General features: G+C 53.7%; 1 protein-coding gene across 5 annotated transcripts in view; it reads right to left on the minus strand.

Annotated features, from left to right (window-relative positions):
- Positions 1-622: 622 nt before the first annotated feature.
- Positions 623-15375, minus strand: part of LOC139411858 (doublesex and mab-3 related transcription factor 1) — a 46873-nt gene continuing 32120 nt past the window's right edge. For 4 of the 5 annotated variants that reach the window (XM_071158603.1, XM_071158602.1, XM_071158600.1 and 1 more), the window contains one exon: positions 706-866. In XM_071158603.1, coding sequence (XP_071014704.1) covers positions 706-866 — 161 coding nt within the window. Of the gene's footprint in view, positions 867-15375 lie in introns of all 5 variants that reach the window. The other variant, XM_071158599.1, reaches the window with a different exon arrangement.

The following is a 15375-nucleotide window of genomic DNA, read 5'->3' on the forward strand; positions in this document are numbered from 1 at the left end:
AAATGCTCACACAGACGTTTTCCCATTCGGTAGAACAAATACAGCCATATTACCAACGCGGTATTGTAAACACATCGTGGCCGGTTGTTTGCGGACTTATTTTTTGTACAGCTTTGAAAGTGCTATTGATCGCAGTGGTGGTGCTTGGCTTGAACGTGCAAATTCAGCACACAACATCATTCTATAAAAATAACTGTTTTTTAAAGTGTATCGTTTTCGACACGCAGACCCAAACGGCGCTCCATACTATGTAGTACCTTGCAGACCATAGTCTGTTCTGGACTGACTGATATAGACTGATTGGTATATACAAATATAGACGGGTATAGGTTGGTATATACCGATATACACTGGTATTGACTGACTGGTATAGCCTAATTTTGCCTGAAGTAGACTGATAGACTAGTATATTCCACATATAGACTAATATAAACTGGTATAGAGTAGGATAGACTGGTATAGACTAGCATAGATCTAGGGAGGCAACATGATTCATAACTCCCCTGTATGTTCACCTTCCCCCTGGCTAACAGACTACACTCACTAGAACCATTTATATAGAGCTCAGACAGGAAAAAATAACCACTTTGAATATCTTCAGAATGACAACATTGGAAGAAAGTTTACAGAAAAAAAACCTTTATTTCAACAAATAGATTTCAAAAAGAGTGTGATTTTAGATGTTTTTTCTCTTCCTCTCTCTGGTTACTTGTGGTTTCCCTCTATGATGGAGTCGACGGTAAAGCCCTGTCCCTGGTCTTGTCCGTCACACTCAGTCTTCCCCTCAGAGCTGTTGACCAGGGAGCTGATGGACAGACAGGATAGACCGTCATGGCCGTTAGCGCCTCCACTGACTGGGGAGAAGGCTGCAGGGAGACACAGACAGGTGGGTTAGAAACAGCATGGTCATTACACAGGTGCACCTTGTGCTGGGGACAATAGAAGGCAATGTGCAGTTTTGTCACAACACAATGCCACAGATGTCTGTATTTTTGAGGGAGCGTGATATTGGAATGCTGACTCCAGGAATGTCCACCAGAGCTGTTGCCAGAGAATTGAATGTTCATTTTTGTACCATAAGCTGCATCCAACGTCGTTTTAGAGAGTACCTCCATCCGGCCTCACAACCGCAGACCACGTGTATGGCGTGGTGTGGGCGAGTGGTGAACATGGTGGCGGTGGGGTTATGGTATGGGTAGGCCTAAGCTACGGACAACAAGTACTATTGCATTTTATTGATGGCAATGTCTCGACCTCTGAATGACTCTCTCTCTCTATATCACCTGCTGTCTCGACCTCTGAATGACTCTCTCTCTCTCTACATCACCTGCTGTCTCGACCTCTGAATGACTCTCTCTCTCTCTCTCTACATCACCTGCTGTCTAGGCCTCTGAATGACTCTCTCTCTCTACCTCACCTGCTGTCTAGTCCTCTGAATGACTCCCTCTCTCTCTACCTCACCTGCTGTCTCGGCCTCTGAATGACTCTCTCTCTCTCTCTCTCTCTACATCACCTACTGTCTCGACCTCTGAATGACTCTCTCTCTCTCTCTCTCTCTCTCTCTCAACATCACCTGCTGTCTCAACCTCTGAATGACTCTCTCTCTCTCTCTACATCACCTGCTGTCTCGACCTCTGAATGACTCTCTCTCTCTCTCTCTCTACATCACCTGCTGTCTCGACCTCTGAATGACTCTCTCTCTCTCTACATCACCTGCTCTCTCGACATCTGAATGACACTCTCTCTCTCTCTCTCTCTCTACATCACCTGCTGTCTCGACCTCTGAATGACTCTCTCTCTCTCTCTACATCACCTGCTGTCTCGACCTCTGAATGACTCTCTCTCTCTCTCTCTACATCACCTGCTGTCTCGGCCTCTGAATGACTCTCTCTCTCTCTCTCTCTACATCACCTGCTGTCTCGACCTCTGAATGACTCTCTCTCTCTCTCTACATCACCTGCTGTCTCGACCTCTGAATGACTCTCTCTCTCTCTCTCTCTCTACATCACCTGCTGTCTCGACCTCTGAATGACTCTCTCTGTCTCTCTCTCTCTCTCTCTCTACATCACCTGCTGTCTCGACCTCTGAATGACTCTCTCTCTCTCTCTACATCACCTGCTGTCTCGACCTCTGAATGACTCTCTCTCTGTCTCTCTCTCTCTCTCTCTCTACATCACCTGCTGTCTCGACCTCTGAATGACTCTCTCTCTCTCTCTCTCTCTACATCACCTGCTGTCTCGACCTCTGAATGACTCTCTCTCTGTCTCTCTCTCTCTACATCACCTGCTGTCTCGACCTCTGAATGACTCTCTCTCTCTCTCTCTCTCTCTCTCTCTCTCTCTCTCTACATCACCTGCTGTCTCGACCTCTGAATGACTCTCCCTCTCTCTCTCTCTACATCACCTGCTGTCTAGGCCTCTGAATGACTCTACATCACCTGCTGTCTAGTCCTCTGAATGACTCTCTCTCTCTACCTCACCTGCTGTCTAGTCCTCTGAATGACTCCCTCTCTCTCTACCTCACCTGCTGTCTCGGCCTCTGAATGACTCTCTCCCTCTCTCTCTCTACCACATCTGCTGTCTCAACCTCTGGATGACTCTCTCTCTACCACACCTGCTGTCTCAACCTCTGAATGATCGACTATGAAAAGCCAGCTGACATTTACTCCTGAGGTGCTGACCTGTTGCACCCTCTACACCCACTGTGATTATTATTTGACCCTGCTGGTCTTCTATGAAGGTTTGAACATCTCGAGGGAACAATCTGGCCTTAATGGCCATGATGTACTCTTATAATCTCCACCCGGCATATTTACAAAAAATTAAAAACAGAAATATCTTATTTACATAAGTAAGAGATTTGAAATTGAGCCCAGGTGTATCCTGTTTCATTTGACCCTCCTTGAGATGTTTCTACAACTTGGAGACCACCTGTGGTAAATTCAATTGATTGAACATGATTTGGAAAAGCACACACCTGTCTATATAAGGTCCCACAGTTGACAGTGCATGTCAGAGCAAAAACCAAGCCACAAGGTCGAAGGAATTGTCCGTAGAGCTCAGAGACAGGATGGTGTGGATGCACAGATCTGGGGAAGGGTACCAAAAAAAATCTGCAGCATTGAAGGTCCCCAAGAACACAGTGGCCTCCATCATTCTTAAATGGAAGAAGTATGGCAATACCAAGACTCTTCCTAGAGCTGGCCGCCCGGCCAAACTGAGCAATCGGGGAGAAGGGCCTTGGTCAGGGAGGTGACAAAGAACTCGATGGTCACTCTGAAAGACCTTCAGAGTTCCTCTGTGGAGATGGGAGAACCTTCCTGAAGGACAATAATCTCTGCAGCACTCCACCAATCAGGCCTTTATGGTAGAGTGGCCAGACAGTAGCCACACCTCAGTAAAAAGGCACATGACAGCCCACTTGGAGTTTGCCAAAAGGCACCTAAAGGACTCTCAGTCCATGAGAAACAATATTCTCTGGTCTGATGAAACTAAGATTGAACTCTTTGGCCTGAATGCCCGGTGTCACATCTGAAGGAAACCTGACACCATCCCTACGGTGAAGCATAGTGGTGGCAACATCATGCTTTGGGGATGTTTTTCAGCGGCAGGGACATGAAGACTAGTCAGGATCGAGGTAAAGATGAACGGAGCAAAGTACAGAGATCCTTGATGAAAACCTGCTCCAAAGCACTCAGGACCTCAGATTGGGGCAAAGGTTCACCTTCCAACACAACAATGACCCTAAGCACACAGCCAAGACAAAGAAGGAGTGGCTTGGGGATATCCTTGAGTGGCCCAGCCAGAGCTCGCACTTGAACCCGATCAAACATCTCTGGAGAGACCTGAAAATAGCTGTGCAGCGATGCTCCCCATCCAACCTGACAGAGCTTGAGAGGATCTGCAGAGAAGAATGGGAGAAACTCCCCAAATACAGGTATTCCAAGCTTGTAGCGTCATACCCAAGAAGACTCGAGGCTGTAATCGCTGCCAAAAGTGTTTCAACAAAGTACTAAGTAAAGGGTCTAAATACTTATGTGAATATGATATTATTTTTTTTTGTTTTTTTTATGTGTAAAAATGTCAAAATGTGTTTTTGCGTTGTCATTATGGGGTTTTGTATGTAGATTGATAAGGGGGAAAAAGTATTTGATCCATTTTAGAATAAGGCTGTTATTAAGTGACACATTGTGGAAGAAGTGGAGGGCTCTGAATGTTTTACACTGTACACAACTGAAACTGAGAGGTTGTAATCTGGATAAGGGGAAATAGGCGGAGCCATTCTTACTAATCTACTGGAAAACCAGTTTGGGGTTAAGTATAACCTTTGTATGACTGATGCGTTTTGAGGTTTAATGCTTTAATATTTTATCATTTTAGCCCCCTGAACAAATCATCCCGATATAAATAAGCACATTTTATTTGTCAGGCTTGCTCTTCCAAATAAAGTGAAATATTTTTTGCTCAAATCATTTAAAAGAAAGATACTTTTGGTGTAGGCAGGGTCATAAATAAATAGGTACACTTGAATATGATTACAGAACTAGGTCAGGATATTTAACCTCCTCCATGTATATCTCACTAGGTCAGGATATTAAACCTGTATGTCTCACTAGGTCAGGATATTAAACCTCCTCCATGTATATCTCACTAGGTCAGGATATTTAACCTCCTCCATGTATATCTCACTAGGTCAGGATATTAAACCTGTATGTCTCACTAGGTCAGGATATTAAACCTCCTCCATGTATATCTCACTAGGTCAGGATATTTAACCTCCTCCATGTATATCTCACTAGGTCAGGATATTAAACCTCCTCCATGTATATCTCACTAGGTCAGGATATTAAACCTCCATGTATATCTCACTAGATCAGGATATTAAACCTCCATGTATATCTCACTAGGTCAGGATATTAAACCTCCTCCATGTATATCTCACTAGGTCAGGATATTAAACCTCCTTCATGTATATCTCACTAGATCAGGGTATTACACCTCCATGTATATTTCACTAGGTCAGGATATTAAACCTCCTCCATGTATATCTCCCTAGGTCAGGATATTAAACCTCCATGTATATCTCACTAGGTCAGGATGTTAAACCTCCATGTATATCTCCCTAGGTCAGGATATTAAACCTCCATGTATATCTCACTAGGCCAGGATGTTAAACCTCCTCCATGTATATCTCACTAGGTCAGGATGTTAAACCTCCATGTATATCTCCCTAGGTCAGGATATTAAACCTCCATGTATATCTCACTAGGTCAGGATGTTAAACCTCCTCCATGTATATCTCACTAGGTCAGGATATTAAACCTGCTCCATGTATATCTCACTAGGTCAGGATATTAAACCTCCTCCATGTATATCTCACTAGGTCAGGATATTAAACCTCCTCCATGTATATCTCACTAGGTCAGGATATTAAACCTCCATGTATATCTCACTAGGTCAGGATATTAAACCTCCTCCATGTATATCTCACTAGGTCAGGATATTAAACCTCCATGTATATCTCACTAGGTCAGGATATTAAACCTCCTCCATGTATATCTCACTAGGTCAGGATATTAAACATCTCACTAGGTCAGGATATTAAACCTCCTCCATGTATATCTCACTAGGTCAGGATATTAAACCTCCATGTATATCTCACTAGGTCAGGGTATTAAACCTCCATATATCCACTAGTTCTAATGTGTCCAATGATATTCGTAAATACCCCTAAGGGTGATGCCCTATAATATAAAATCTGAATCTGAATTCTAATGCAGTATTTCTATTCAGTTGCATATCTGTATTGTATCTACATTAGGTTCTAGATCAGTGTTCTGTGCATTAAAGACACATTTACATTAGGTTCTAGATCAGGGTTCTGTGCATTAAAGACACATTTACATTAGGTTCTAGATCAGGGTTCTGTGCATTAAAGACACATTCTACATTAGGTTCTAGATCAGGGTTCTGTGCATTAAAGACAAATTCTACATTAGGTTCTAGATCAGGGTTCTGTGCATTAAAGACACATTCTACATTAGGTTCTAGATCAGGGTTCTGTGCATTACAGACATATTTCTGAAGCAACAGGAAGCAGTGGACTAGTTGATGAAAGGCTAAACCTGACAAAGATTACAGAAGGCAAATAGAAGGTAGGGCTTTGTTCTAAAGAAGTGCACTATTTAAGGAATAGGGCTCTGATCTATAGTAGTGCACTATATAGGGAATAGGGCCCTGGTCTAAAGTAGTGCACTATATTGGGAATAGGGCTCTGGTCTATAGTAATGCACTATATAGGGAATAGGGCTCTGGTCTATAGAAGTGCACTATGTAGGGAATAGGGCTCTGGTCTATAGTAGTGTACTATATAGGGAATAGGGCTCTGGTCTATAGTAGTGCACTATATAGGGAATAGGGCTCTGGTCTATAGTAGTGCACTATATAGGGAATATGGCTCTGGTCTATAGTAGTGCACTATATAGGGAATAGGGCTCTGGTCTATAGTAGTACCACTATATAGGGAATAGGGCTCTGGTCTATAGTAGTACCACTATATAGGGAATAGGGCTCTGGTCTATAGTAGTACCACTATATAGGGAATAGGGCTCTGGTCTATAGTAGTGCACTATATAGGGAATAGGGCTCTGGTCTATAGTAGTGCACTATATAGGGAAAAGGGCTCTGGTCTATAGTAGTGCACTATTTAGGGAATAGGGCTCTGGTCTATAGTAGTGCACTATATAGGGAATAGGGCTCTGGTCTATAGTAGTGCACTATATAGGGAATAGGGCTCTGGTCTATAGTAGTACCACTATATAGGGAAAAGGGTGCCATTTGGGACACAATCTAAGACTTTTCTCCTGACAGAAAATGAACAATAACCCCACTTTACTGAACCACATACGTCCGTCAAGTTTAAACTGCTCTGAAACACGAGAGGCTCTACCTTACATCATTCACACAAAGATTATTCTCCCCATGAACTTTTGCCCTTCTCACACTCTCTTTCCTCACACTCCCTCTCCTCCCACTCCTTTCCCCTTCTCTACAGAATATTTTTGAATCCACGGCTATTAAACAGTCTTTGTGTTGCTTTAACAAAAGGAAGCTTTTTCTCCTGCCCCGTGAAAGAGGGAGGGAGTGAGTGAAAGAGGGAGTGAACAAGACTCAATCATTCCTGCAAGTGAGAGAAGAGAGGAACAAAAGCCCAGATGTGACAGGAGGGGAGAGAATGATAGAGGAGAGGAAGAAAGGAGAGAAGAGGAAGAGATGAGAGAATGATAGAGGAAAGGAAGAGAGGATAGAGGAGAGGAAGAGAGGATAGAGGAGAGAAGAGGAAGAGATGAGAAAATGATAGAGGAAAGGAAGAGGAGAGGAAGAGAGGATAGAGGAGAGGAAGAAAGGAGAGAGGAGAGAAGCGGAAGAGATGAGAGAATGATAGAGGAGAGGAAGAGGATAGAGGAGAGGAAAAAAGGAGAGAGGAGAGAAGAGGAAGAGATGAGAGAATGATAGAGGAAAGGAAGAGAGGATAGAGGAGAGGAAGAAAGGATAGAGGAGAGAAAAGGAAGAGAGGAGAGAATGATAGAGGAGAGGAAGAGAGGATAGAGGAGAGGATAGAGGAGAGAATAGGAAGAGAGGAGAGAATGATAGAGGAAAGGAAGAGAGGATAGAGGAGAGGAAGAGAGGATAGAGGAGAGGGAGAGAGGATAGAGGAGAGGAAGAGATGAGATGATAGAGAGGAGAGGATAGAGGAGAGGAAGAGAGGATAGAGGAGAGGAAGAGAGAATAGAGGAGAGAGGATAGAGGAGAGGAAGAGAGGATAGAGGAGAGGAAGAAAGGAGAGGAGGAGAGAGTATGATAGAGAGGGAGAGGATGATAGAGGAGAGGAAAAGAGGAGAGGAGGAGAGAGGAACTCATTCAGATCTGATCCTGGTGAATGGCTCTTTCCTTCTGTCTATTCTTTAAGAAGTCAGTCAGGTCTCAACTTACTGTTGAAGACTTGTAAATAGTAAACTACACAAGGTGTTGCTTCTACACCTGCATTGCTTGCTGTTTGTGGTTTTAGGCTGGGTTTCTGTACAGCACTTTGTGACATCGGCTGATGTAAAAAGGGCTTTATAAATACATTTGATTGATTGTGCATCAGCAGTTTATCTTGTTATGTCAGCCACTCAATTAGCCATGTCAGCCAAAATGTTTTAGATTGATAAGTTAGTCTAGCTGCCAGCTATCTAAACTTACTTATCATTGTCTAATTACGGCATGGGGACCCCCATTGGTTTGTCAGTCTCACTCAAATATCATAGTAAAAACTGAAAACATTTCTCTCCATCCCATGGCAAAATCTGTAGTATTGCACAAAATATGTTCTCTCTGCTGTCAAGAGGCAAGAGGGCGGCTGTTCAAATGTTTTGCTTGCAATGTGGTGCAGGGAATGAATTCATCATTTTATGAATGAACACTCTAAACTCTGAGACCCAAAATGAAGATTTGACTATCCCTAGCTGGCCATGTAGCAGGTGGGGCCGAGACCATGCAGCAGGTGGGGAGGAGACCGAGACCATGCAGCAGGTGGGGAGGAGACCATGCAGCAGGTGGGGAGGAGACCGAGACCATGCAGCAGGTGGGGAGGAGACCATGTAGCAGGTGGGGAGGAGACCATGCAGCAGGTGGGGAGGAGACCATGCAGCAGGTGGGGAGGAGACCGAGACCATGCAGCAGGTGGGGAGGAGACCATGTAGCAGGTGGGGCCGAGACCATGCAGCAGGTGGGGAGGAGACCATGCAGCAGGTGGGGAGGAGACCGAGACCATGCAGCAGGTGGGGCCGAGACCGAGACCATGCAGCAGGTGGGGAGGAGACCGAGACCATGCAGCAGATGGGGAGGAGACCATGTAGCAGGTGGGGCCGAGACCATGCAGCAGGTGGGGCCGAGACCATGCAGCAGGTGGGACCGAGACCATGTTGCAGGTGGGGAGGAGACCGAGACCATGCAGCAGGTGGGGCCGAGACCATGTAGCAGGTGGGGCCGAGACCATGTAGCAGGTGGGGCCGAGACCATGCAGCAGGTGGGGCCGAGACCGAGACCATGCAGCAGGTGGGGCCGAGACCATGCAGCAGGTGGGGCCGAGACCATGTAGCAGCAGGTGGGGCCGAGACCATGCAGCAGGTGGGGCCGAGACCATGCAGCAGGTGGGGCCGAGACCATGCAGCAGGTGGGGAGGAGACCATGTAGCAGGTGGGGCCGAGACCATGCAGCAGGTGGGGAGGAGACCATGTAGCAGGTGGGGCCGAGACCATGCAGCAGGTGAGGCCGAGACCATGTAGCAGCAGGTGGGGCCGAGACCATGTAGCAGCAGGTGGGGCCGAGACCATGCAGCAGGTGGGGAGGAGACCATGCAGCAGGTGGGGCCGAGACCATGCAGCAGGTGGGGAGGAGACCGAGACCATGCAGCAGGTGGGGCCGAGACCATGTAGCAGGTGGGGAGGAGACCGAGACCATGCAGCAGGTGGGGCCGAGACCATGCAGCAGGTGGGGAGGAGACCATGCAGCAGGTGGGGCCGAGACCATGCAGCAGGTGGGGCCGAGACCATGCAGCAGGTGGGGCCGAGACCATGTAGCAGGTGGAGCCGAGACCATGCAGCAGGTGGGGAGGAGACCATGTAGCAGGTGGGACCGAGACCATGCAGCACGTGGGGCCGAGACCATGCAGCAGGTGGGGCCGAGACCATGCAGCAGGTGGGGCCGAGACCATGTAGCAGGTGGGGCCGAGACCATGCAGCAGGTGGGGCCGAGACCATGCAGCAGGTGGGGAGGAGACCATGTAGCAGGTGGGGCCGAGACCATGTAGCAGGTGGGGCCGAGACCATGTAGCAGGTGGGGCCGAGACCATGCAGCAGGTGGGGAGGAGACCGAGACCATGCAGCAGGTGGGGCCGAGACCGAGACCATGCAGCAGGTGGGGCCGAGACCATGTAGCAGGTGGGGCCGAGACCATGCAGCAGGTGGGGAGGAGACCATGCAGCAGGTGGGGCCGAGACCATGCAGCAGGTGGGGAGGAGACCGAGACCATGCAGCAGGTGGGGAGGAGACCATGCAGCAGGTGGGGAGGAGACCATGCAGCAGGTGGGGAGGAGACCATGCAGCAGGTGGGGCCGAGACCATGCAGCAGGTGGGGAGGAGACCGAGACCATGCAGCAGGTGGGGCCGAGACCGAGACCATGCAGCAGGTGGGGCCGAGACCGAGACCATGTAGCAGGTGGGGCCGAGACCATGTAGCAGGTGGGGCCGAGACCATGTAGCAGGTGGGGCCGAGACCATGCAGCAGGTGGGGCCGAGACCATGCAGCAGGTCGGGCCGAGACCATGCAGCAGGTGGGGCCGAGACCATGCAGCAGGTGGGGCCGAGACCATGCAGCAGGTGGGGCCGAGACCATGCAGCAGGTGGGGCCGAGACCATGCAGCAGGTGGGGAGGAGACCATGTAGCAGGTGGGGCCGAGACCGAGACCATGCAGCAGGTGGGGCCGAGACCATGCAGCAGGTGGGGAGGAGACCATGTAGCAGGTGGGGAGGAGACCATGTAGCAGGTGGGGCCGAGACCATGTAGCAGGTGGGGCCGAGACCATGCAGCAGGTGGGGAGGAGACCATGTAGCAGGTGGGGAGGAGACCATGTAGCAGGTGGGGCCGAGACCATGTAGCAGGTGGGGCCGAGACCATGTAGCAGGTGGGGAGGAGACCATGCAGCAGGTGGGGAGGAGACCATGTAGCAGGTGGGGCCGAGACCGAGACCATGCAGCAGGTGGGGCCGAGACCATGTAGCAGGTGGGGCCGAGACCATGCAGCAGGTGGGGAGGAGACCATGCAGCAGGTGGGGCCGAGACCATGCAGCAGGTGGGGAGGAGACCGAGACCATGCAGCAGGTGGGGCCGAGACCATGCAGCAGGTGGGGAGGAGACCATGCAGCAGGTGGGGCCGAGACCATGTAGCAGGTGGGGAGGAGACCGAGACCATGCAGCAGGTGGGGCCGAGACCATGCAGCAGGTGGGGAGGAGACCATGCAGCAGGTGGGGAGGAGACCATGCAGCAGGAAGGGCCGAGACCATGCAGCAGGTGGGGCCGAGACCGAGACCATGCAGCAGGTGGGGCCGAGACCATGCAGCAGGTGGGGCCGAGACCGAGACCATGCAGCAGGTGGGGCCGAGACCATGCAGCAGGTGGGGAGGAGACCATGCAGCAGGTGGGGCCGAGACCATGCAGCAGGTGGGGCCGAGACCATGCAGCAGGTGGGGAGGAGACCGAGACCATGCAGCAGGTGGGGAGGAGACCGAGACCATGCAGCAGGTGGGGAGGAGACCGAGACCATGTAGCAGGTGGGGAGGAGACCATGCAGCAGGTGGGGAGGAGACCGAGACCATGCAGCAGGTGGGGAGGAGACCGAGACCATGCAGCAGGTGGGGCCGAGACCGAAACCATGTAGCAGGTAGGGAGGAGACCGAGACCATGTAGCAGCAGGTGGGGCCGAGACCATGCAGCAGGTGGGGAGGAGACCGAGACCATGCAGCAGGTGGGGCCGAGACCATGCAGCAGGTGGGACCGAGACCATGTAGCAGGTGGGGCCGAGACCATGTAGCAGGTGGGGCCGAGACCATGTAGCAGGTGGGGCCGAGACCATGCAGCAGGTGGGGCCGAGACCATGCAGCAGGTGGGGCCGAGACCATGTAGCAGGTGGGGCCGAGACCATGCAGCAGGTGGGGCCGAGACCATGTAGCAGGTGGGGAGGAGACCATGTAGCAGGTGGGGCCGAGACCATGTAGCAGGTGGGGAGGAGACCATGTAGCAGGTGGGGCCGAGACCATGTAGCAGGTGGGGAGGAGACCGAGACCATGCAGCAGGTGGGGCCGAGACCATGTAGCAGGTGGGGAGGAGACCATGTAGCAGGTGGGGCCGAGACCATGCAGCAGGTGGGGAGGAGACCGAGACCATGCAGCAGGTGGGGCCGAGACCATGTAGCAGGTGGGGAGGAGACCGAGACCATGCAGCAGGTGGGGCCGAGACCATGCAGCAGGTGGGGCCGAGACCATGCAGCAGGTGGGGCCGAGACCATGTAGCAGGTGGGGCCGAGACCTTGCAGCAGGTGGGGCCGAGACCATGCAGCAGGTGGGGCCGAGACCATGCAGCAGGTGGGGAGGAGACCGAGACCATGCAGCAGGTGGGGAGGAGACCGAGACCATGCAGCAGGTGGGGAGGAGACCGAGACCATGCAGCAGGTGGGGCCGAGACCATGTAGCAGGTGGGGCCGAGACCATGTAGCAGGTGGGGAGGAGACTGAGACCATGCAGCAGGTGGGGCCGAGACCATGCAGCAGGTGGGACCGAGACCATGCAACAGGTGGGGCCGAGACCATGCAGCAGGTGGGACCGAGACCATGCAGCAGGTGGGGCCGAGACCATGCAGCAGGTGGGGCCGAGACCGAGACCATGCAGCAGGTGGGGCCGAGACCATGCAGCAGGTGGGGAGGAGACCATGTAGCAGGTGGGGAGGAGACCATGTAGCAGGTGGGGCCGAGACCATGTAGCAGGTGGGGCCGAGACCATGCAGCAGGTGGGGAGGAGACCATGTAGCAGGTGGGGAGGAGACCATGTAGCAGGTGGGGCCGAGACCATGTAGCAGGTGGGGAGGAGACCATGCAGCAGGTGGGGAGGAGACCGAGACCATGCAGCAGGTGGGGAGGAGACCGAGACCATGCAGCAGGTGGGGCCAAGACCGAAACCATGTAGCAGGTGGGGAGGAGACCGAGACCATGTAGCAGCAGGTGGGGCCGAGACCATGCAGCAGGTGGGGAGGAGACCGAGACCATGCAGCAGGTGGGGCCGAGACCATGCAGCAGGTGGGGAGGAGACCGTGCAGCAGGTGGGGCCGAGACCATGCAGCAGGTGGGGAGGAGACCGAGACCATGCAGCAGGTGGGGCCGAGACCATGCAGCAGGTGGGGCCGAGACCATGCAGCAGGTGGGGAGGAGACCGAGACCATGCAGCAGGTGGGGCCGAGACCATGTAGCAGGTGGGGAGGAGACCGAGACCATGCAGCAGGTGGGGCCGAGACCATGCAGCAGGTGGGGCCGAGACCATGCAGCAGGTGGGGCCGAGACCATGCAGCAGGTGGGGCCGAGACCATGTAGCAGGTGGGGCCGAGACCATGTAGCAGGTGGGGAGGAGACCGAGACCATGCAGCAGGTGGGGCCGAGACCATGCAGCAGGTGGGGAGGAGACCGAGACCATGCAGCAGGTGGGGCCGAGACCATGCAGCAGGTGGGGAGGAGACCGAGACCATGCAGCAGGTGGGACCGAGACCATGCAGCAGGTGGGGCCGAGACCATGTAGCAGGTGGGGCCGAGACCATGTAGCAGGTGGGGCCGAGACCATGTAGCAGGTGGGGCCGAGACCATGTAGCAGGTGGGGCCGAGACCATGCAGCAGGTGGGGCCGAGACCATGCAGCAGGTGGGGCCGAGACCATGTAGCAGGTGGGGCCGAGACCATGCAGCAGGTGGGGAGGAGACCGAGACCATGTAGCAGGTGGGGCCGAGACCATGCAGCAGGTGGGGCCGAGACCGAGACCATGTAGCAGGTGGGGCCGAGACCATGTAGCAGGTGGGGCCGAGACCGAGACCATGCAGCAGGTGGGGCCGAGACCATGTAGCAGGTGGGGCCGAGACCATGCAGCAGGTGGGGAGGAGACCGAGACCATGCAGCAGGTGGGGCCGAGACCATGCAGCAGGTGGGGAGGAGACCGAGACCATGTAGCAGGTGGGGCCGAGACCATGCAGCAGGTGGGGAGGAGACCGAGACCATGTAGCAGGTGGGGCCGAGACCATGCAGCAGGTGGGGAGGAGACCGAGACCATGCAGCAGGTGGGGCCGAGACCATGCAGCAGGTGGGGAGGAGACCATGCAGCAGGTGGGGAGGAGACCGTGCAGCAGGTGGGGCCGAGACCATGCAGCAGGTGGGGAGGAGACCGAGACCATGCAGCAGGTGGGGCCGAGACCATGCAGCAGGTGGGGCCGAGACCATGCAGCAGGTGGGGAGGAGACCGAGACCATGCAGCAGGTGGGGCCGAGACCATGTAGCAGGTGGGGAGGAGACCGAGACCATGCAGCAGGTGGGGCCGAGACCATGCAGCAGGTGGGGCCGAGACCATGCAGCAGGTGGGGCCGAGACCATGCAGCAGGTGGGGCCGAGACCATGTAGCAGGTGGGGCCGAGACCATGTAGCAGGTGGGGAGGAGACCGAGACCATGCAGCAGGTGGGGCCGAGACCATGCAGCAGGTGGGGAGGAGACCGAGACCATGCAGCAGGTGGGGCCGAGACCATGCAGCAGGTGGGGAGGAGACCGAGACCATGCAGCAGGTGGGACCGAGACCATGCAGCAGGTGGGGCCGAGACCATGTAGCAGGTGGGGCCGAGACCATGTAGCAGGTGGGGCCGAGACCATGTAGCAGGTGGGGCCGAGACCATGTAGCAGGTGGGGCCGAGACCATGCAGCAGGTGGGGCCGAGACCATGCAGCAGGTGGGGCCGAGACCATGTAGCAGGTGGGGCCGAGACCATGCAGCAGGTGGGGAGGAGACCGAGACCATGTAGCAGGTGGGGCCGAGACCATGCAGCAGGTGGGGCCGAGACCGAGACCATGTAGCAGGTGGGGCCGAGACCATGTAGCAGGTGGGGCCGAGACCGAGACCATGCAGCAGGTGGGGCCGAGACCATGTAGCAGGTGGGGCCGAGACCATGCAGCAGGTGGGGAGGAGACCGAGACCATGCAGCAGGTGGGGCCGAGACCATGCAGCAGGTGGGGAGGAGACCGAGACCATGTAGCAGGTGGGGCCGAGACCATGCAGCAGGTGGGGAGGAGACCGAGACCATGTAGCAGGTGGGGCCGAGACCATGCAGCAGGTGGGGAGGAGACCGAGACCATGCAGCAGGTGGGGCCGAGACCATGCAGCAGGTGGGGAGGAGACCATGCAGCAGGTGGGGCCGAGACCATGCAGCAGGTGGGGCCGAGACCATGCAGCAGGTGGGGCCGAGACCATGCAGCAGGTGGGGCCGAGACCTTGCAGCAGGTGGGGCCGAGACCATGCAGCAGGTGGGGAGGAGACCATGCAGCAGGTGGGGAGGAGACCATGCAGCAGGTGGGGCCGAGACCATGCAGCAGGTGGGGCCGAGACCATGCAGCAGGTGGGGCCGAGACCATGTAGCAGGTGGGGCCGAGACCGAGACCATGCAGCAGGTGGGGCCGAGACCATGTAGCAGGTGGGGCCGAGACCATGTAGCAGGTGGGGCCGAGACCATGCAGCAGGTGGGGCCGAGACCATGTAGCAGGT

The sequence above is a fragment of the Oncorhynchus clarkii genome, chromosome 6, assembly GCF_045791955.1.
Source record: "Oncorhynchus clarkii lewisi isolate Uvic-CL-2024 chromosome 6, UVic_Ocla_1.0, whole genome shotgun sequence".
NCBI classification, from domain to species: Eukaryota; Metazoa; Chordata; class Actinopteri; order Salmoniformes; family Salmonidae; genus Oncorhynchus; species Oncorhynchus clarkii.